Source organism: Barbus barbus, assembly GCF_936440315.1.
Source record: "Barbus barbus genome assembly, chromosome: 28".
NCBI classification, from domain to species: Eukaryota; Metazoa; Chordata; class Actinopteri; order Cypriniformes; family Cyprinidae; genus Barbus; species Barbus barbus.
Genome location: NC_136756.1, coordinates 29,798,963 through 29,823,154, shown reverse-complemented (window position 1 = coordinate 29,823,154; position 24,192 = coordinate 29,798,963). Strand labels below are relative to the sequence as shown.

At 41.9% G+C, this 24,192-nt stretch overlaps 1 protein-coding gene across 1 annotated transcript; it reads left to right on the top strand.

Moving 5' to 3' along the window:
* Window positions 1-4,894: 4,894 nt before the first annotated feature.
* Window positions 4,895-22,999, top strand: lzts3b (leucine zipper, putative tumor suppressor family member 3b; the record flags this gene model as incomplete). Its single annotated transcript, XM_079382155.1, has 6 exons — window positions 4,895-5,254; window positions 12,013-12,525; window positions 17,854-18,174; window positions 20,701-20,931; window positions 21,341-21,841; window positions 22,874-22,999. The coding sequence occupies 6 exons, from the start codon at window positions 4,895-4,897 to the stop codon at window positions 22,997-22,999; spliced, it is 2,052 nt and encodes a 683-aa protein (XP_079238281.1).
* Between the last annotated feature and the right edge of the window lie 1,193 nt (window positions 23,000-24,192).

The window sequence follows — 24,192 nt, the reverse complement described above, 5'->3', positions numbered from 1 at the left end:
TTTTATGACCGTTTTTTTGACATGGACATTTTTGTCCACTATGGACCTATGTGTACATTTTTTTTTATTGATGCACAAGGGTTAATGGAGCGACGCGGAATGAAAAAGTTATGGCAGTAGAGGCGGCGCAACCATAACGGCAGGTGAATAATCCTGCCCACTCTAAAGCAGTACTAAACTGCAGTGGAAATGCAAACCGAGCCGTGCCGAGCTGAGTCGTACCACGCAGTGGAAAAGCGCCATTAATTCAGTTGGAAACGTGCGCTACAATACTTTACACAGTGCAGGTGATCGCCAAATCCAAAGTGAAGCGCGAGCGCTCATTCAAAAGTGATTTCAACACTCTGCTTATTTAAAAAAGCGCGAAAATGATACAATATTAGAAAGTTTGGGAGAGTGTGAGAGAGTGGACACAAAAATCGCGGGAGCGTGGCGGGCAGTCGGATAAAAATTCAGTGAAAAGAAAAAGTAAACAGTCCTGTGCAGGGCTCTACTAAAAAGTGTATGTTACTGTAATCTGTTAACTACGCACATCATGTCATAAAATATGTGTAATACAACGGGTTTTGTATTTAACGTGAATTTAATAATAAAAAAACATTGTACCTTACTAATTATAACTCTTTCATTTCCACAGTTATTCAAACAGCGAATAAATTATAAACTACGAGCAAAGAATACTCTCAAAAACTCCCATTAAAATCACTGTCTACTGTGAAATTAATCTCTTAAATACTGCACTTTGTTGTTTATGGTATTTGTGAGAGTGCAGAATTAAACCAGCGATAAACAGCGTTTCAGCGATGACCCATCTGAACGCTTTTGATTGGCCATTTCATACATAAGCTCAACAGAATCATGTGACTGGCTATCAGTCTTGTGAAAGGTTACTTTTAAAAGTAATGCATTACAATATTGCGTTACTCCCTAAAAAAAGTAGCTAATTGCGTTACTTATGGAAAGTAATGCATTACGTCACTTTTGCGTTACTTTTCCAATCTGGGCAGTGCTTGCTTGTTTGTTTTTAATATAAAAAGTTTTGTTTTTGGCAAATGTAAAAGCCCTTTCACAACAAAAGCCAAAGGTTGAAGGAAAATCAATTTAACGCAGAAGAAGAAACAATAACAAATGTTAGTTTAACTTGAGTAATTTTTGCTTATTAGTATGGTTGAATTGGATCATCAAAGGTCAGCAGCAAACAAAGGTTAATAAAATGGGATTAAATACACAAAGGATATTTGTATTATTTAACATTTAATTATTGCAGGTTTGCGTCGTTTTCTGAGTTGCATTTCAGTGTTTTTATTCATTTTGAGGAATACTGAATCAGTTTTTTTGTGAGTAAGGTGAATTAATGCATGTTCACATTTATTATACAAAGTAACATCTTACTCTCGATTTCTCTCAACATGCGCACATGAGAGGTTTCAATCAATAAATGGGAAAAAAGTAACTGACGTTACTTATCTGTAAAAGTAACTCAGATATTTTCTTGTAAAGTAATCTGATTACGTAACTCACGTTACTTGTAATGCGTTACCCCCAACACTCTTGATTAAAGTGTCCAACGCAGTACACATGCATAAATAGAAATACGATGCAATATAAGCAGATCTAAATTTAATGCCACAATAAACACTTTTCATTTCATTTTGAATTTATTTACAGCCATGATAGATTTAGTTTAATTGTGCATGGGGCAAATTTGGCCTATGCCCCAGTTAATTTCAGACCCGTTGCCAGGCGTCTATGTTTATACTCATAATTAACAGATAAGCCTTTTTGCTGTTTGTTCACTCCGCTTCGACTCTTTCTGCAAATTACATCGTTCCGCCAATAGGCGGCGACAAGCGACTGTCTCTCATTTCATGAGTCATTTGAATCATTTACACAACTTAATCATTCCAAACTACTGATTCATTCAGAAACATAACTAGTAGTTACTGTGTGGAAAACCCCATGTTTGCCACTTTCACTAATTTATCTGAATATTAGCGGTAACGAATCACCCTCAGTTACAGCTCTGTTTTGGACAATAGCTACAACAATTAATTATTAGGGTCATTTTGAATCCCGAAGACTTGGGGTACCGAAACAACAATTCTGAATCTCCTAAACAATATATGTTAAGGAAACACATAAATATTCTTACTGATGATTATTTATGATTTTGTATCTCCCTCAGGAGGATCACGCAGTACGCATGCGCGTAGTACAAACGCCTGACTGAATAGTGTGACATATACTACGCGCATGCGCAGTGCCGTCGGCGTTTCGGGGGGCGTTGCTGGCGTGCGGCAGAGGGGCGGGGTGAAGGTGGGTGTGTGGCTCAGCTGATACTGACTATCATCATCATCATCCTCCTCATCATCATCAACCGAGACCTGCTCCTGTCAAGATACATGCCGCTCGGTTTTATGGACGCGACACGACGCGACCGGCTCGGTGAATGAACGCGGCTGACGTGACGCGCGTCGCTGTCCGCGGTGCTGAAACAGTGAGTACAATCGCAGTCATGTGGATTTTATACGCGAAACGACAGCGCTGTCGATGTGTGAAGCGACTGATCATAGAAGAATAGACAGAGAGAGAGAGATATTAAGAGATAGCGAGAGAACGAGAGAGAGAGAGAGAGAGAGAGGCTCCACTATCACTGCGACTCACTCGACTGGAAGTAAACCAATGCACGGATCTCCATTCTCTCTCGCAGATGAAGCAGCGAGGACGCATTATGTAATGCACTGATAGTGAGAAGGAGGGAAAAAGCAAGCCATCTCCTGGTTTCCATCTTCATGGTGCGTCTTTGTTTGTGTGGAGAGCAGAAAATGGAGAGTGTGTCTATATTAAGATGCAGTGTTTTGATGCTCAAAGGGATCCGCGCTGTCAGAAGGTGCTGCAGATCTCCATTCAGATGTTGGATAACAACAGCGCATGCAATCTTTTGTGCAAACGCACAGGCTCTGGGTTTGGAGAGAGTTGAGGTTTCAGATGATTGTGCAACTTGTTGTGCATTCGTTTGCGTGAAGGTTAGCGGCCTTGTGGAGGCAGTTAAAGTTTAACTATATCTTACCTTACACACAAAGCCACACACACTCACCTCGTGGCCCATAACAAGCCGAGGTGCCAATGCAAATGTGTGTGAGATGTGTAAGTGCGAGAACAGATGAGGTAATGGCAAAGCACTGGAGTGTGAACCCTCTGTTGGCCGGTCATGGTGCTGCAGCTTATTGTGAGATCAAACAGCTTCTGCCTTTCATGGTGTGTTTTCATGCACATGGATGTCACGTTACCGGTGTCAAACACAAGCCTGGATCAATCTGGCTGCTGCTCACATGATGCTGATGCTTGCATACGGTCGCTGTAACACAGTAAGGTTTGGTTTTAGTAAATGCATTTGTTTATGTTGGGGATCATGCAACAATTCACAACTGTTAATGCACTGAAGCTCTCCATTGTTTGGATGTTGTCTCATCTACATCTCTTGAACCATTCTGAGCAAGTCTGTGCTTTTGAATAAAATGTTAATCGTTCCTATTACTATCAGAACTCTTGTATTTTTGTACACTATTATTTAAGGTTTGGGGTTCAATATTTTTGAAAGAATTCTCTTCTGCTGACAAAGGCTTCATTTATTTCATCAAATCATAATATTGTGAAATACTATTACAGTTTCAAATAACAATTTTTTCTATATTGTAAAATGTAATTTAGTCCTGTGATCAAATCTGAATTTTCGGCATCAATAGAAATAGGGTTAGTAAGATTTAAAAAGAAAAAAGAACAAAATTAATATTTATATTTAGCAAAGATGCATTTAATTGATTAGAAGTAGGAGTAAAGACATTTATAATGCTGCAAAAGATTTCTATTCCAAATAAATGCTGTTATTTTGAACTTTCTATTAATCTGTGAATCCTGAAAAATAAAACGTATCACAGTTTCCACAAAAATACTGAGCAGCACAAATGTATTTTAAGATAAATCTGTGCAAATTTCTTTCAGTTGACACAGCTCAGAATTACATTTTAGTCTGGGACTAGTCTTAACCCATTTAATCCCAAAATGTTCTCTGACGTGAAAATATCAAAATGTTGTGTCATTAGTAACCTCTTGAAATAATAATATATATATATATATATATATAATTTTTTTTTTATTATGGAAATGTGTGTGTTTTATGGTTGGTCACAATTGTGACCGGTGGAATAATATGTATACTGAAATTAAATTATTTCTGCAGTCATCAAAATTCTTATATATCTCAGCCCAGTTATTAACCATTTTAAAATGTTTCATCACATTCTATGGTTACTATTATTATACATAAAAAAAACTTAAACAACACTGAATAGGTATACTAAGATCCAAAAAAAAAAAAGTATTATCCCACCGGTCATTATTGTTGCCATCAACATGTTTACTCGTTCTATGTCCACACTCAACAAAACTAAATAATTGTGAATTCATATATTAATACTAGACACCTTAAAGATAATGTGTACCAAAAATCTTTGTCATATCTTTATGTTAACATGCTTTACTAGCCTTTTGTTTTGGAGCTTTGATGCAGCCATCATCATCTCATGGTACAAACAGGAAGTAAACTGCTCTGGTCATGTGACAATTTGCACTAAACATGTGAAACTGCACATATTTAATTGAGACCCTTTATAAATGAGAACCTTTTTTACGGTCACTTTTGTGACCAGTGGGATTAAATGGGTTTTAAGCCTTTTCTGTGAAACTGGGGGTAAATGATTGATTCTGATTGTTTCTGATTAATATGAATGAATCTCCATCCTCTGCTCTGCCTGCAGTGTGTGTCTGGAGGTCAGGCAGCTGTGACGGCCCATGTGGAGGCTCGTGGCGCTGAGTGACGCTCTGGTTCCCCAGCATGGGCAGTGTAGGCAGCGGAGTAGCCGGTGAGCAGGAGTTTGCCATGAAGAGCGTGGGCACACGCACCACCCTCCCTCGTGGCCCTCCTCTGTCCCGTCTCCATGCACCTCCCTCCGCCTCGGACTGCTCCAGCAACAGTACCGCCACGGAACGAGGCCAGCTCAACATCGCCTCGTCTCGGCCCGGCAACGGGGACAAGGCCGTTCACAGAACCGGAGTGTCTCTGGATGCCTGCGGTAACGTGGTGGGTCGCGGCGCGGAGAAGAACCACGAGGTAAAGGGCAGAGACAGGAACAACAGTAAGAGAGACAGTCGCACGCCACCCAAGATCCTCACTGTGTCCGGCAAACTTGAGCAGGTACGACTGACGCAGCTGTGCTAATGTTACTGCATTAAAGAGGTCATCGGATGCAAAATTCACTTTTACATGTTGTTTGAACTAAATTGTGTGTTGGCAGTGTGTGTACACAACCACCCTATAACAGGGTTGCTAACTTTTAAAGGGATAGTTCACCCAAAAATAAAAATTGTCATTAATTATTCACCCTCATGTCGTTCCAAACCTGTAAGACCTTTGTTCATCTTTGGAGATATTTTTGATGCATTTTGAGAGCTCTCTGACCCTCCACAGACAGCAAGGATTCTTACACGATCAAGGCTCAGAAATGTAGCAAGGAGATTGTTAAAATAATCCATGTGACATCAGTGGTACAACTGTAGTTTTACAAAGTTTTGTGTGCAAAGAAAACAAAAATAACGGCTTTATTCAACAATTAGTCTCCTCTGCATCACCCTATAGTGCCATTTTGTATCACATACAAAACAACGTAAGCTGTTCTGTGTAAGCAGCACTATTCACGGATATGTTGCATACATTGTTTACGTTGTTTTAGACAGACAGACAGACAGATCCAGACAGACAGACAAATAGACAGACAGATCCAGACAGACAGACGGACAAACAAACAGACAGACGGATGGACGGACAGATAGATAGACAGATAAATAGATAGACAGACAGACAGATAAATAGACAGATGGATGGACGGACAGATAGATAGACAGATAAATAGATAGACAGACAGACAGATAAATAGACAGATGGATGGACGGACAGATAGACAGACAGACAGACAAATGGAAAGACAGACAGACAAATAGATAGACAGACAGACGGATAAAGAGATAGACAGACAGACAGACAGACGGACAGACAGATAAATAGACAGACAGACAAATAAACAGACAGAGGGATGGACGGACAGATAAATAGACAGACAGATGGATGGACGGACAGATAGACAGACAGACAAATAAACAGACAGACGGATGGACAGACAGATAGACAGACAGACAAATAAACAGACAGACGGATGGACGGACAGATAGACAGACAGACAAATACACAGACAGACGGATGGACTGACAGATAGACAGATGGATGGACGGACGGACAGATAGACGGACAGACAGACAGACAAATAGACAGACAGACAGACAGACAGACAGACGGACAGACAGACGGACAGATAGACAGACAAATAGACAGACAGACAGATAAATAGACAGACAGACGGATGGACGGACAGATAGACAGACAGACAAATAAACAGACAGACAAATAAACAGACAGACGGATGGACGGACAGATAGACAGACAGACAAATAAACAGACAGACGGATGGACTGACAGATAGACAGATGGATGGACGGACGGACAGATAGACGGACAGACAGACAGACAGACAGATAAATAGACAGACAGACGGATGGATGGACAGATAAACAGACAGACAAATAAACAGACAGACGGATGGACGGACAGATAGACAGATAAATAGACAGACAGACAGACGGATGGACAGATAAATAGACAGACAGACAGATAGACGGACAGACAGACAGACAGACTAATATTCGCTTGGACGCACTTCTGGAAACTGAAATATTAAAAAACTCAGCCACTTGTACCAAGTCATCTTTACGGCACATGTTTAATACTTCGACAGTAGGACAAAGAGTAAATGAAATTAAAATCCATACTCACTCAATGTCTTCTCCCCCACCAAAAGAAAGCAGCCAAACAAACAAGATGATGAGCCCCCAATTTATTACATACCTTCCCCAGTCTTGGGACGGGAAGGAGTAATAAAGAAAATGGTGGAGGAATGGAGGGAGTTTTTGCATACTGACTCACACGCAGCACCATAATCAATACAAAACAATATAAGATTTATTAAACACAAGGAAGCAAACAGAACTTCAGGAGGGGTCAAGGCCAACATAAACAGAACATACTAACTCTCAAAAGCAATTTACCTAATCTAACAAATAAAAGAAGTACAAAATACTACCCTACCGCCCTTACTATCCTTAAACAGGAGAAAAAGTATAGACAAAATAAATGGCAACCACCTCCCTACAGCTTCCCTCAAAGAAAAAAAACAAAACAAAACAAATCTTAGTCTTAATAAAAAAAAAAAAAGTACAAAACTCACACGTTTGGGCTAAATGAAACCTCCCACAAGAGGATTAAAAAGCTTTCAATACTTTTGTCAACAACACATTAACCACAAACACAAAAGAAAAAGTCAGCAAAAGGGACTCTTGCTCCAAGCCTCCACACTCCAGACATCTCAGCTCTGCCCTTTTATCTCCCAAACATTTCGTCTGATGGACCAATCAGGAGAGTGCAGTCATCAACAAAGTCATCTACTAATTGAACTCCACCTGTTAATCCTTATCAACCTTAGAGAGAGAGAGAGAGAGAGAGAGAGAGAGAGCGATCGTTCAGAATAACTCTGCTCTGGCCGTCTGCCTTCAAACCCGTGGAGCCCAAGAGACGGACAGACAGACAGACAGATAGACAGATAGACAGATAGATAGATAGATAGATAGATAGATAGATAGATAGATAGATAGATAGATAGATAGATAGATAGATAGATAGATAGATTTATTAGGAAAAGAGTCTTTAACTGCTGTGATTCGTGCTCCGGTGCAATGGTGCTCTTTGAATGGGTGATTCCAGGTGCTGATTAAGAGCAGCTGTGACCGATCAGCATGAGGTGAGCGGGTTCAGGTGCTCCGTGTATGTTTCCAGGGCAATGCTGATGAGAACTCGGGACGCTCATCACACTCCCTCCCCCTAAGCGTTGTCCTGGACCTGGTGACACAATACGGGGATAACAAGGGAGATATCGGGGTTGGGTGGGGAGTGACCCCTGACAGACCTGAGAAAGCTGACCAGATCCGAGAAAAGCCGTTGGCGTGGGCAGCTCCGGCTCGATGATGGACAAGGAAATGGGAGTCCTGGAGCATGAGGAACCACCATGTCACCCTAGCGTTAGTATCTTTGGCCCATGCCATCCATTGGAGGGGCGCGTGGTCCGTCAGCAGGGTGAACTTACAGCCCAGGAGGTAATAGCGAAGCTCCAGGACTGCCCATTTGATAGCCAGAGCTTCTTTCTCCACGGCAGTGTAGTTTTTCTCGGCCGGGGTCAGCTTTCTGCTAATGTACAGTGTGGGGTGCTCTTCTCCCTCCTGGATCTGAGACAGGATGGCCCCCAGTCCTGTGTCCGACGCTTCTGTTTGCAGCAGGAAGGGGCAGCTGAAGTCCGGGGCGTGTAGGACCGGTTCAGTGGTGAGTGCTTGCTTCACCTTCTGGAACGCCTCCTCCGCCTCGGGGTTCCAGAGTACTTGTTCCGGTTGCCCCTTCCTGGTCAGGTCTGTCAGAGGGGCGGCTAAAGAGGAAACGTTAGGGATGAAGCAGCGATAATACCCCGCCAACCCTAGGAAGGCTCGTACCTGGGACTTCGTGCTGGGTGTCAGGGCGGAGCGCACTGCCTCTACCTTTTTTTCCTGGGGCTTGGAAGCCCAGGTACTTCGCTTCAGAGAGAGCCAGGTGAAATTTGTGGGGGTTGGCGGTGAGTCCAGCCCTCCGGAGTTCCATCAGCACCCTCCGCAGACGGTCCAGGTGATCTTCCCAATGCTCGGAGTGGATCACCACATCATCCAGGTAGGCTGCTTCGTAGGCCTGATGTGACCGTAACAAGATGTCCATTAACCGCTGAAATGTGGCGGGAGGCCCGTGTAGGCCGAAGGGAAGGGTCCGGTACTGCCAGTGGCCACTAGGGGTGGAAAAAGCGGTTTTAGGTTTTGCATTTTCAGAGAGGGGTACTTGCCAGTAGCCTTTGGTGAGGTCCAAAGTGGAAATGAACCAGGCCCTTCCAGGCGGTCAAGCAACTCATCCACCCGAGGCATTGGGTAGCTCTCGAACTCCGAAACCTCGTTGAGACGTCGGAAATCGTTACAGAAGCGGAGGGTGCCATCTGGTTTTGGGACCAGGACGATTGGGCTGGACCAAGGGCTGTGAGAAGGTTCAATCACCCCTAACTTTAACATTTGCTGGATTTCCTCCTCAATAGCCTGCCGACGAGCCTCAGGGACGTGATAGGGCCGTTGCCTAACGACGACTCCAGGTGGCGCTCGGATGTCGTGATGGAGGATTTTTGTCTGCCCAGTAAGTGAGGAGAACACATCGGAGAACTGACCGATCAGTGCTGCATTCGGTTTTCTGGGCAGCCGACAGGTGGGGGTTGAGGTCCACAACTTTTTGAATTCCTGTGGCTGGGCTGTCCGGTTGTAGTGCCATTGCTGAGCCTGCTGCGCCTTGGTGAGGTGTTCCCGGACTAATGGCATAACCCGGTCAATCCTCTGTCTCATTTCTCTCACATGCTCGACCACGGAGCGATGTGGCGAGGGCTCTCGTTCCCACGCCTCTCTCGCCACATCGAGCAGCCCTCGGGGTTGACGGCCGAAGAGGAGTTCAAATGGGGTAAAGCCAGTGGATGCTTGTGGAACCTCCCGTATACCAAACAACACATAGGGGAGCATGAGGTCCCAGTCCCGGCTGTCTTCAGCCACCACGCGTCGCAGCATTTGTTTTAGAGTTTGATTAAAACGTTCGACCAGCCCATCGGTCTGGGAATGGTATACAGTCGTCCTGCGTCTAACCCTGGCCCCTGGAAGCGATCACGGATGCGTTGGATGATATTGTTTGCCCCGAGATGCCCCGCTAGCGGGTGGGAGTGGGCTAGCTCTAACACCGTTTCCGTCTTCGTGCGGGGCACGACTAGCCACCGTTTCTCCTCCCCCCTTCGCAGAGCGACACAATAAAGCAGGCCGTTCTGGACAATGAAGTGCGGGAGAGGATGGGGCCCCGGTTGGGTTTCCTTGCTTTCCACAGTGAGCACTTGCTTCCAGCAGTGTTTTAGTCTGTCATCTTCCCGTTGTTCTCTGGCAAACGAGCCCCCACTCGTCACCTGTTGGAAGACGTTGAAAAACAGGTTAGAATGTTGGGAAGGGGACTCACCATCTCTTCTGCTGTCCGAGGCCAGTAGGATGGGGTGGCGGCTGGGACCTCTTCTCGGCCTCCTCCGTCGGCGGCTCCCTTTTGGGCTGGCTGGCTGCGTAGCGGCGGCAAGCAGGCGGTCAAATCCTGGCCAGTCTCTTCCGAGCAGAACGGGGACGGGTAGGTCTTTCACTACCCCTACCTCTATCGGCCAGGAGGTGCCAGGAGCGGCGGAGATCGACACTTTGCGAGCCGGTACATGTCTCGTCCCCATGCACACACGTAATAGGGAGGCACACACGCTCCGTCGTGGTTGTCGGATTTCGTATACCCACGGCTTGACGGAGGGAGCGTGGCAGAGTGCGGAGAAGGCGATCAATGACCACGCGTTCCGCTACCTGAGTGGCTGTTGGGTCTCTATCCAAAAGCCAGTGACGTGCTAGTCGGGACAGTTCGGCAGCCTGGGCACGGGCTGCCAGGCGGGGCTTGTACTCCCACTCATGGAAGTGCTGAGCAGCACAAACGGGCGACAGCCCCATGCGGGCTAGGATTTCCCTCTTCAACTCGTCATACTGATCGTCTGTTGTCGTTGGCAACGCGAAGTAGGTTCATTGAGCCTCGCCAGTGAGCAGTGGTGCCAGCAACCGTGCCCAGTCTTCCCACTCCCAGCCTTCTCGAGTGGCAGTGTTCTCAAACATTTGAAAAAATGCCTCCACATCATCGTGCAATGTCATCTTTGGTAGCAGTTGGATAGCTTGTACTTGGGGGTCCGGTAGCGGAACGCGTTGGGCGGCGGCGAGGCGTAACGCGGCGAGCTCGTTAGCCGTTTCTCCCTGCTTGGTCGCGAGGTGCTCCACAATTTGTTGCTGGCGGATGCTGACCTCCGCCAGGCATTGGAGAAGCTCATCCATGTCGGGGGAAGAGCGGCCGCCTGTCAAGGGGAAAAAACCACAGGAATTGGTAAATGGTTGGAGGTCACTTGTTGGTGTTTCTTCCACTAATCTGCCCGCATTCTCCACCAGTGTAATGGGGTGGAAGAATCACGCAACAAGGAGAGCTTAGATTAAATTCCCCGGAGGGTTGATTTATTAGGAAAAGAGTCTTTAACTGCCGTGATTCGTGCTACGGTGCTACGGTGCTCTTTGAATGGGTGATTCCAGGTGCGGTGGGTCCGTGCGTTGCTCGGGGTGGCTGCTCGGTCACACACTGCTCTCTGGAAGAAAGTAAGGATAAGCATTAGTTTACAGCTTCCTGGAGAAAGGTTTCACCTTCGTCGGTGCTCACGCGGCTTATCTAGCCGTGGCCTGATTAAGAGGAGCTGTGACCGATCAGCGTGGGATGAGCGGGTGCAGGTGCTCCGTGTATGTTTCCAGGATAATGCTGATGAGAACTCGGGACGCTCGTCACACTAGATAATATCAGTAGTGAAGGCTGTTTAATGATGTATTATTGTAAGAACCTGCTTTGTTTCCACATTCAGAATAATGTGATGCCCAAGGTGCCCGTGGTGCCCAAGAGACGGATGGACGGACAGATAGACAGACAAACAGATAATAGACAGATAGAGAGATAGACAGACAGAAAGACAGACATAGACAGACAGACAGACAGACAGATACATAGATAGATAGATAGATAGATAGATAGATAGATAGATAGATAGATAGATAGATAGATAGATAGATAGATAGATAGATAGTATCAGTAATGAAGGCTGTTTAATGATGTATTATTGTAAGAACCTGCTTTGTTTCCTCGCTCAGAATAACTCTGCTCTGGTCCGGCCGTCTGCCTTCAAACCCGTGGTGCCCAAGAGTTTTCACTCCATGCAGAACCTGCTGGGTCAGTCTGGCGGAGGACGATCTGCTGGCTCCGATGCTCCGCAGTCCCTCTGTGAGCAGGACAGTCCGGATCGCGACCTTTCGGCCGGAAACGACGGTCCGGCCGGCATGACCGACTCCGGGAGGAACTCGCTGACCAGCCTGCCCACCATGAGCTACGGCCCCGGCGCTCAAGCGCTCGGGCCCCTCAGCGCCTCCACCAGCCACATCAACAGACTGAGCAGCACAACGGCACCGCTGGAGAAACCAGACAAACCCAGCTATCAGAACGGCCTGAGCGTGTCCGACAGCGGACAGTCCTCCTCCGGGAAGAGCTGCTTATCCTATCAGAGACTGTGTCATCTGACGGACACAAGCGCCACCGTCCAGCCATCGCCCTCCACTGACGACATTATCCAGGACCTGGAGGACCGACTCTGGGAGAAAGAGCAGGAGGTGAGGAGCACATTAGAGCCCTGCACAGGCCTCAAATATGTGACCCTGGAGCACAAAACCAGTCTTAAGTTACACAGGGAAAATTTGTAGCAACAGCCAACAATATATTGTATGGGTCAAAATGATACATTTGTGTTTTATGCCAAAAATCGCGACCTCACAGCATTTCGTACATATTTTACGAGGTGGTTAATTTGTACAAATTCATACAACCTCACTCAGACAAATTCATAAGATTTTTGTTAAATCGTACGTATTTTACGAGTTGCACAATTCGTATGAATTTGTACGAATGACACCTAACCCCGCCCCTAAACCTACCTGTTACTGTGGTCTAGACAAATCGTACAAAATCGTACGAGTGAGGTCGTATGAATTCATACAAATTAGCCACCTCGTAAAATACGTACAAATTGGTTGTGAGATAGCGTTGCAAAAATCAGGATATTAAGAAAAGGTCATGTTCCATGAAGACAATTTTTTAATTTCCTACCATAAATATATAAAAACTTCATTTTTGATTAGTAATATGCATTGCTAAGAACTTCATTTGAACAACTTTAAAGGAGATTTTCTCAATATTTAGATTTTTTTGCTCCCTCAGATTCCAGATTTTCAAATAGTTGTATCTCAGCCAAATATTGTCCTATCATAACAAACCATACATCAATGGAAAGCTTATTTATTCCACTTTCAGATGATGTATAAATCTCAATTTCACAAAATTGACTGGTTTTGTGGACCAGGGTCACAAATGCAAAAATCAGAATTGTGAGAAAAATGTTGCAATTGTGGAAACAAGTTTTCCTAGTTTTCTTTTGTAATACATTTTAAATGTAATTGATTGCTGTGAATTTTCAGCATTATTACTCCAGTCTTCAGTATCACATGATCCTTCAGAAAGCATTCTAATATGCTGATTTGCTGCTCAAGAAGCATTTCTGGAGCACAAAAGCAGTCATCAGTAACACAGGTATATTTGTAGCAATAGCCAACAATACATTGTATGGATCAAAATTATACATTTTTCTTTTGTGCCAAAAATCATTAGGATATTAGTTTTTTTTCAACTACTTACACACAAAATCTTTACTTGTCACACATTTCTGAATCCTGAAACTCACACACAAAATTGACCCTTATGACTGGTTTTGTGGTCACTCTGGGAGAAAGAGCAGGAGGTGAGGAGCACAATCACATCATTCTGTCTCTGATTGATAGTCAGTGTTGGGGCGTAACTAGTTACATGTAACAGAATTATGTCATTTGGTCCCACTTTATATTAGATGGCCTTAACTACTATGTACTTACATAATAAAAAGCACTATATTTATTTTGTTCATATTGTATTGCAAAACACTTTTGCTGCTATTGAGGTGGGATACGGGTAAGTTTAGTTACCGATGTTTCAGGAGTTTAGAACACAGAATAGGACACATGCTTATTTGATAACTGTTTTATGTATATGCTTTATTTTTTAAGATTAACAGTTTTTTTCCAAGGCATTGTTAGATGTCAATGTTTCCTGTCATAGCTATGCAAAGATTTGATTTCAAAAACAGTATCATAGCTATTAAACTATTTCTTGTTATAATTTTAAATCTGTATTTAACGTCAGAATGATCTCAAAGTAAGAAGAGGTGCTAAAGTCTGATTTTGTGCTGGCTGTGCTTTAAAATTAAATAATTATAATCTTAATTCAAGAGATGAAGGATTTTGAAAGTCTGACATTAAGGTTAACCCAGCTTGCTTTAAATGTTAATGTGATTAACAGTTGAAAATATTAGAAATTTAGAAAAGTAATTAAAAAGTAATCAAATGTAATCAGTTACATTAATAAAATAATTGAAATCGTTACACTACTTATTACATTTTTAATAGGGTAACTTGTAATCTGTAACCTATTACATATTACCCAACACTGTTGATAGTTTATGTGTTTATGTAACACTGTTGAGTGTTTTATCAAATAAAAGCTCTTTTAGTGTAATTGTACAGGTGTCCAGCTTCAGCTGCTGCTTCTCGTGTCAAATCTTGACTGATTTTATCAAGTAAATGTCAGAATAACTGCAGTAATGTTTCCAGATGAATTCTTACTGGACTGAAGCAGCTCAGCTTTACTTGATTCTCCATCAATCTTTTTTTAGAAAAATCAGTGCGTCTCAAATCTGATCATCAGGATCTTTTGAGGGGCGTTTGTTTCCAGAAGCTTTACTTTCTCTGTTCCTCAGCGGAGGAATGATCTTCATCTCACATCTTCCGAGGAGTGTTTATTTCTTCATCTCTCAATCAGCATTGCATTACATTGCATTGCATTATATGTTTGGATCATTTCAATCTCATCTTACTAAGACATATTATTGGAGATATAGAGTGACCGCTGATATTTAAATCATTTTATGTTAGTATCTGCTGAGGAGATAAGACATAAGAAATATAAGAACATAAGACATAAGAAATAGCACACCAGATAACCTTTTGCCGACGTTTGAACATTCGGACGCTTTACTGGACGTGTTAGTTGGAGGAGCTGCGTTCCTATACAAGCTCTCCAGGCGACGCAAGCGAGAGAAGTGCGCTGGTGTGCTCGTGAAATCCAGACAGCGTGGTTTAAGGACTCCACTGCTGAGAACTCACCTGGCGAATCTCCGCTCCCTTGCAAATAAATCAGACAAACTACAACTCCTCACCCGCACAAAAAAGGACTTTTTAAACTCTTCTGCGCTTTGTTTCACAGAAACCTGGCTGAACGGATCTATCCCGGACAGCGCTCTACATCTAGCGGGCTTCCAGCTGTTCAGAGCAGATCGCATCACAGAGTCATCGGGGAAAACGAGAGGCGGGGGATTATGTTTTCATATCAATGAAGGCTGGTGTACAGACGTGACAGTTTTAAAGAAGATGTGCTGCCCAAACTTGAAAGCTCTCTTTATTAACTGCAAGCCTTTTTATTCGCCGCATGAGTTTTCCTCGTTTATTCTGGTGATTGTGTACACAAACACAAAAGCCTGGTCTGACACCCCACACCCACTCTGACACAACCATCAACACCTTCCCCCTCCCTCCCCCCTACTGTTTCTCAGCCTGTAATCAAGATCTGTGAAGAAGATGTAAGCAAAGTCTTCAGAAAACAGAAGGTAAGGAAAGCCAAAGGCCCAGACGGTGTCTCTCCAGCCTGTGCTGTCCAGCTATCATCCATCTTCATATTGATCTTCAACAGACCACTGCAGCTGTGTGAAGTCCCCTCCTGCTTCAAATGCTCCGCCATCATCCCTGTACCCAAGAAACCAAAAATCACAGGACTTAATGACTACAGACCTGTTGCTTGAAATGTCTGTGGTGATGAAGTCATTTGAGAGGCTCGTGTTGGCTCACCTGAAGGACTTTACTGGTCCCTTGCTGGACCCCCTGCAGTTTGCCTACAGAGCAAACAGGTCTGTGGATGATGCAGTCAACATGGGACTGCACTTCATCCTCCAACATCTGGACAAACCAGGGGCTTATGCAAGGATCCTGTTTGTGGACTTCAGCTCCGCCTTCAACACCATCATCATGGACACCCTTCAGAATAAACTGACACAGCTCTCCATGCCCACCTCCGTCTGTCAGTGGATCACCAGCATCCTGACAGACAGGCAGCAGCTAGTGAGGCTGGGAAAACTCACATCCAACACCTGTACCATCAGCACTGGAGTTCCTCAGGGCTGCGTTCTCTCCCCACTGCTCTTCTCCCTCTGCACGAACGACTGCACATCTAAAGACCCCTCTGTCAAACCTCTGAAGTTTGCAGATGACACTACAGTCATCGGCCTCATCCAGGACGGTGATGAGTCTGCTTACAGACAGGAGGTTGATCAGCTAGCTGTCTGGTGCAGTCACAACAACCTGGAGCTTAACACGCTCAAAACTGTGGAGATGATCGTGGACTTCAGGAGAAACCCCCCTGTTCTCCCCCCACTCACCATCATGAGCAGCACTGTGACTCCATCTCCCAGGACCTGAAGTGGGATACTCACATCGACTCCATCGTGAAAAAGGCTCAGCAGAGGTTGTACTTTCATCATCAACTGAAAAAGTTCAACCTGCCACAGGCGCACATGACACAGTTTTACTCTGCTGTTATTGAGTCGGTCCTGTGCTCTTCTATAACTGTATGGTTTGGGTCAGCCAACAAATCAGATATAAGAAGACTGCAGCGGACTGTTAGGTCAGCAGAAAGGATCATTGGTGTCCACCTGCTCAGCCTTCAGGACTTGTGCTTCTCCAGAGTGAAGAAACGGGCAGGTAACATCATCACAGACCATTCTCACCCTGGACATGACCTATTTGCGCTTCTCCCCTCAGGCAGACGCTACAGATCTCTAGAACATCTAGGCATAAAAACAGTTTTTTCCCCCATGCCATCTTCAGCTTAAACAACTAACACAGGAATTATTACCGGTGTCCTGTAATTCATGCCTGTAATTACTAGTACTTTGTAAATATATATGCATATTTTTCGAAACAGCTGTATATATAAAGTAAATGAGGCACAAATCTGTACATAAATCTTCTGTTCCAGATTCTTACATATTATTATTATTATTGTTAAGTCTTATTTAAATGTTCTCATGTCAGATATGTATGTATGTATGTATGTATGTACCAAGAGCTTCTTAAAAACCACAACAAATTCCTTGTGTGTTTGCGCACACTTGGCGAATAAAGCTGATTCTGATTCTGTCCTGTTTTAAAGATCTCATTCATTTACATTACAAGCAGCAGAATTGCATCATATAAATATCCGCATCTGCAGAAAATTCATATTTTTGCTCAATATAAGTCTGAATAAAATCAAGCTGTTTTTTCCTCCATATTCTCTCTGTATCAGTCTATATGAGCCTTGAAAGCCTGATGCATCAAACATGATACTCAAAGAAATGGTCCCAAGTTACAGCAATAATTTCCCTTCACATATTCATTAGATATTTTAGCTCCATTTGAATTGTAGATACTAATACTTAAATTTTCCATCAAAGCAACAGTGCAGTGTTTCTCAGCAAAATGCATCTTGATTTTGTCTTTCCGAATATTATCTTTTTGTTTTGAGCTCATGAAGATTCTAGACTTTTAAAATTTTGGTAACACTTTACAATATGGTCTTAAAATATATATGTTTTACAATATTAACCTTTGTTAATGTAAGGTAATAAAAAATGTCATATTAGTTCACAATACACAAACTACTGTTAACAGATCTTAAAAATGCGAAACCTGCAAATGTGAAATAGGTCCATGGCAGGCTGAAGAAAACTGTACCTGGAGTATATGACTGTGATTCTTCCTCAGGTGATCCACATGCGGCGTAACCTGGACCAGAGCGAGGCGGCCATCGTGCAGGTGTTCGAGGAGAAGCAGCGCGTCTGGGAGCGAGAGATGGAGGAGCTGAGGCAGAACTATGCTGGCCGTCTGCAGCAGGTGGCCCACCGGGCCCAGCGCACACAGCAGGCCCTGCAGACCCACATCGCCCGCCTGCAGCAGGACAAGGGCCGGCTCCAGGAGGAGATCAGCGCCCTGCTCACACAGAGAGAGGAGCTGGAGCGCAAGTGTCTGGATTACCGCAAGGAGCAGGCGGATATCCTGCCTCGCCTGGAGGAGACCAAGTGGGAGGTGAGAGCAGCAAAATAAAAGCTCCAAAAGGTTGCATTTGTGTCTCCTCAAAGAACCTTTCAGTGATCAGTTCTTAACCCATTTAATCACACCGGTCACAATAGTGACTGTAAAGAAGCTTTTCATTTATAAAGCTCTAAAAATGTTACTGACTGGTGTTTTAGTGCATTTTATGCAAAAAATAAAGGGTTTCAATTAAATATGTGCAGTTTCACGTTTAGTGTACATTGTCACATGACCAGAGCAGTTTATTAAATTCCTCTTTGCACCATGAGCACTGCATTAATGATTTTCTTACTTAGTATTTTTGTCGTTTTCTAATATCTAAACATTGTTGAATCAAGATGCATTTAATTGACAAGTAAAATGATTTAGGATATTAAGTCTTGTTTTCTGAAAAAGAAAAAGAAAAAAATGTATCTGCCAATGGGGTACGAAAGATAATCTGCATTCAAAGGCTAAACAAGATTATTTTCTTGCCCCATTGGCAGATATTTTTTCTTGTTTTAAGCAAAAACTAGCAAAATGTTGTTTTTTTTTTAGAAAACAAGACTTAATATCGTAAAATAGTTTGACTTGTCAAGTAAATGCATCTTGATTCAAGAAACTCATCACATTCTATGGGTACTATTATTATACATAATAAAAACAAAACCTTATACAACACTGAATAGGTATATTAAGATACACAAAAAATAGTTATTATCCCACCGGTCATTATTGTGACCATCAACATGTTTACTCGTTCTATGTCTACACTCAACACAACTAAATAATTGCGAATTCATATATTAATACTAAACACCTTAAAGATAAGGTGTACCAATCTTTATCATATCTTTATTTTTAACATACTTTACTAGTCTTTTGTTTTGGAGCTTTGATGCAGCCATCAACATCTCACTGCAAAAAAAAAAAAAGTGTTTTTGTCTTGTTTTCTAGTATAAATATCTAAATATTTTGGAATCAAGATGAATTTACTGTACAAGAAAAATGACTTAAGATATTATGTCTTGTCTTCTGTAAAAAAAAATCTAATAATTAATTAAATCATAAAACTTTAATAATATAAGAACAATCCAAATAAAACACAAAAAAGTGGGAAAAAATATGCAAATGTGTTGATAAATTATTGAAATTTGAACAAAGTCTCAGTGGGGCTTTAATAAAATATGTTAGATCAAAGGGGTTCGGCTGACAAAAAGCAAACTGTGAATTCCTGCTCTAGAGATAAAAGAGCATATTTTATATGAAAACGTCTGCTAAATGACTATAGGCCAGTTTTTATGAAATGTTTTTATGGCAGTTTACTCTAATCTTATGTACTGGTTATAGCCGCTCAAAAGTCTGAGTAATTAAGATTTGGTCATATTTATGCTCACCCCAAGGCTGAATTTATTTAATTAAAATTAAATAAAAAACACAGCAATATTGTGAAATATTATTACAATTCAAAATACCCATTTTCTATTGTAACATATACTGCCGCTCAAAAGTTTGGGATCGGTAAGATTTTTTATGTTTTTAAGGGAGTCTCTTCTGATCATCAAGGTTGTATTTATTCGATCAAAAATACAGAAAAAAAACAGTAATATTGTGAAATCTTATTGCAATTTCTAATATTGTTTTCCTATTTTAATATACTTTAAAATAGAATTTATTTCTGTGATCTGCAGTTGTATTTTCAGCATCATTACTCCTGTCTTCAGTGTCACATGATCTTCAGAAATCATAATAATATACTGATTTATGATCAATGTTGAAACTCTTCATATTGTTTTTTTGGAACGTGTGATACTTTTTTCTTTAATTCTTTGATGAATACAAAGTTAAAAAGAACAGCATCTGTTCAAAATAGAACTCCTTTCTAACAATATAAGTCTTTACTATGACCTTTTTATTCATTTAACACATCCCTCCTGAATAAAAGTATTAATTTCTTAAAAAAAAAAAAAAGTACTGACCCCAAACTTTTGAATAGCATTGTATATTGTAGCACAAAATATATTTTTTAAATAAATGCAGTTCTTTTTAACTTTTTATTAATCAGAGAATCCTAAAAAAATATCACAAAAATATGAAGCAGCACAATGGTTTCCAACATTGATTATAAATAAGTATATTATTATGATTTCTGAAGATCATGTGACACTGAAGACTGGAGTAATGATGCTGAAAATACAGCGGCAGATCACAGAAATAAATTACAGTTTAACACATATTCACATAGAAAATAGCTATTTTAAATTCTAATAATATTTCACATTTTTACTGTATTTTTAATCAAATAAATGCAGCCTTGGTGAGCGGAAAATAAACTAATTTTAATTATTCCTAACTTTTAACCAAGTAGTGTTATTCATTACACTGACTGAAATTTCTGGGAGTATTTCAAGTAAACAGTTGAAGTCTAAGGAGTTCAGGAACTGATAGAGACTTACAGCAACATACAGCAGACTAAACTAAAACAGCACAGCCTTTATGAGACCCAGAAGTGATGGCTTTGGTTTGCTTTGTGTTGATCAGCTGTGTCAGAAAGCAGGCGAGATCTCTCTGCTGAAGCAGCAGCTGCGGGAGAGTCAGAACGAGGTAACGCAGCGGGCCGGAGAGATGGTGGCCCTCAGGGGTCAGCTGAAGGAGCTCAACGCCCAGATGAAGGAGCGCGAGGAGACCATGATCGGCCTGAAGGACTCGTACACCAACAAGAGCCGCGAGCTGGAGAGATGTGAAGGAGAACTGAAGAGAACGCTGACAGAGGTGTGCAACAAACACACTCATATCCAACGCACCACACTTATATGATCCTGACTAAAGTCGTATTTAATAATAACAATAATACCAGTGTTGGCAGTAACGCATTACAAGTAACTTGAGTTACGTAATCAGATTACTTTTTTCACGTAACTAGTAAAGTAATGCATTACTTTTAAAGGTAACTTATCCCAACACTGACTATAACTAATGCTGATACATGAGGTTAGTGCTTTGCTGAAACCTCTAAGACCAAGTATTAAAGTTGACTGTGTTTGTGCTAGAAGACTCAAGTCAAAATGAGGTTTTTTGCATTAAAGTATATTGACTGATGCACAAACTTTGTAAAACAAAATTTTTAAATTGAATTTGATACTCAGCACACACTGTAAGCGCTGGTTTGCTCTCTCCGCAGGTGTCGATGTTGCGTGACAAGCTGGTGGTGTTCGAGGCCGAGGTTCTGGGTCTCAAGCGGGCTCTGAGCGAGCTGAGCTGCAGGAGCGATCACGCCGTGTGTCTGAGGGACATCAGCGGCAGCAGCAGCTTACCCTGGGCCGGCCTGCACTCACCCCGAACACCCGAAGCCCTGCCCCTCGACAGCTTCCTCAGCCTGCAGAGCGACGAGGCCAAAGCGCAGCGGCAGGAGGCCGGAGAGCTGCGGCGGAAGCTGGAGCGACTGCAGGGCGAGCTGTGTCTGGAGCGGCAGCAGCGAGAGCGGCAGGCACACACCTTCGCTCAGGAGCGACACACCTGGCAGGGAGAGAAGGAGCGAGTGCTGAAGTACCAGGCACAGCTGCAGATCAGCTACGTGGAGACGCTGCAGAAGAACCAGGCGCTGGAGGAGCGGGTCGGTCAGCTCGGAGCCAAACTGGGCACCACGCCCGGATCGCCCGTCAGCCTCTCCATCCCCGTCCTGGTGACCCGACCATTATCATCAATGTTCAAAACAGTTGTGCTGCCCAATAGTTTTGTGGAAACTGTAATACATTCTATAAAATATGACCACAAGTCATGAGGGTCAATTTTTTGGAAATTGAGATTTATGCATCATCTGAAAGCTGATAAATAGGCTTTCCATTGATGTATGGTTTGTTATGATCGGACAATATTTGTCTGAGATACAACTATTTGAAAATCTGGAATCTGAGGGTGCAAAAAAATCTAAATATTGAGAAAATCTCCTTTAAAGTTGTTCAAATGAAGTTCTTAGCAATGCATATTACTGATCAAAAATGTTTACGATATTTTGTTATAGTTTTAATATATTTAAGGTAGGAAATTTACAACATATCTTCATGGAACATGATCTTTACTTAATATCCTAATGATTTTTGGCATAAAAGAAAAATGTGTAATTTTGAGCCATATGTATTGTTGTCTATTGCTACAGATATACCTGTGTTACTGATGACTGCTTTTGTGCTCCAGGGTGACATATTAATAAATAAATTAATTAATTAACACTTTTATTCATCAAGGACACATTAAATTGATCAAAAGTAACAGTAAAATAACAGTAAAGATATTTATAAGGTTACAAAATATTTCTATTTCAAATAAATGCTGTTCTATCATCTGTGAATCCTGAAAAATAAAATGCATCACAGTTTCCATAAAAATATTGTGCAGCACAACTGTGTTCAACATTAATAATAATCAGAAATGTTTGTTGAGCAGTAAATCAGTATATTATTATGATTTCTGAAGATCATGTGACACTGAAGACTGGAGTAATGATTCTGGAAATACAGCTGCAGATCACAGAAATAAATTACAGTTTAACACATATTCCCATAGAAAACAGCTGTTTTAAATACTAATAATATTTCACATTTTTACTGTATTCTTGCAGGGCGAGAAAGAGCGTGTTCTGAAGTATCAGGCGCTGGAGGAGCGAGTCGGAGCTAAACTGAGCACCAGGCCCGGATCGCCCGTCGGTCTCTCCATCCCCGTCCCGCTGACCGTCACTCTATCCCCGACCTCCGGCGATCCCAGACCACCCGCTCTGCATCAGCTGGCGCCTCCGTGGCCCGGACCTACTCGCCTGGAGCGGATCGAGTCCACGGAGATTTAGACGCGAGACAATCGACACGAGACTGTTCTGTGTGAAGACTAAAGAGGGCTGAGATCAGCCTGTGTTACTGCAACAGATGAAAGAATAATGCAGTTATGAATCAAAAGTGATGCACATTTTTCCAGCTTTCAAACCTTCTGACTCTCTTTATGTCATCAGTGATATGCAGGAGAAACGTTTCACTAGTCTGTGTGGGCCGTACGGTACCGGAGTTAATGTTTTAAAAGTAGTCTCCTCTGCTCACCAAGGCTGCATTTATACAGTAAAAATAGTGAAATATTATTACAATTTAAAATACATGTTTTCTATGGTAGCTTGCTTCTGCCATGGAATAAAATAAAAACTTTAAATCTTTTTTTTTCTTGCATTTATGAGTTTACATATCGCAATTGTTTTTATTTATGCCACGGAATAAAAAACGAAAGAAGGTAATTATGACTTGTGAGTTTTTCCTTGCAATTTCGAGTTTGTGTCTCACAATAAAGCCTCTTTTCCTAAGAATTTAGATATAAATGCAAACTACAGAATTGTGAGATACAATTTTTCAATTGTAGAAACAAGCTCCCATAGTTTTCTATTTTAATAAATTTAAACTGTAATTTATTTCTGTGATCTGCAGCTGTATTTTCAGCATCATTCCTCCAGTCTTCAGTGTCACATGATCTTCAGAAATCATTCTAATATACTGATTTACTGCTCAACAAACATTTCTGATTATTATCAATGTTGAACACAGTTGTGCTGCACAATATTTTTGTGGAAACAGTGATGCATTTTATTTTTCAGGATTCACAGATGAATAGAAAGTTCAAAAGAACAGCATTTATTTGAAATAGAATGTCTTTACTGTTACTTTTAATCAAATTAATGCATCCTTACTGAATAAAAGTATTCATTTATTTAAAATTTTCTCTTTTTTACTCAATAATGCATCACTGTTTCCACAAAAATATGAAGCAGCACAATGGTTTCCAACATTGATTATAAATCAGTATATTATTATGATTTCTGAAGATCATGTGACACTGAAGACTGCAGTAATGATGCTGAAAATACAGCTTTGATCACAGACATAAATTACAGTTTAACACATATTCACATAGAAAACAGCTGTTTTAAATACTAATAATATTTCACATTTTTCCTGTATTTTGTATCAAATAAATGCAGCCCTGGTGAGCAGAAGAGATTCT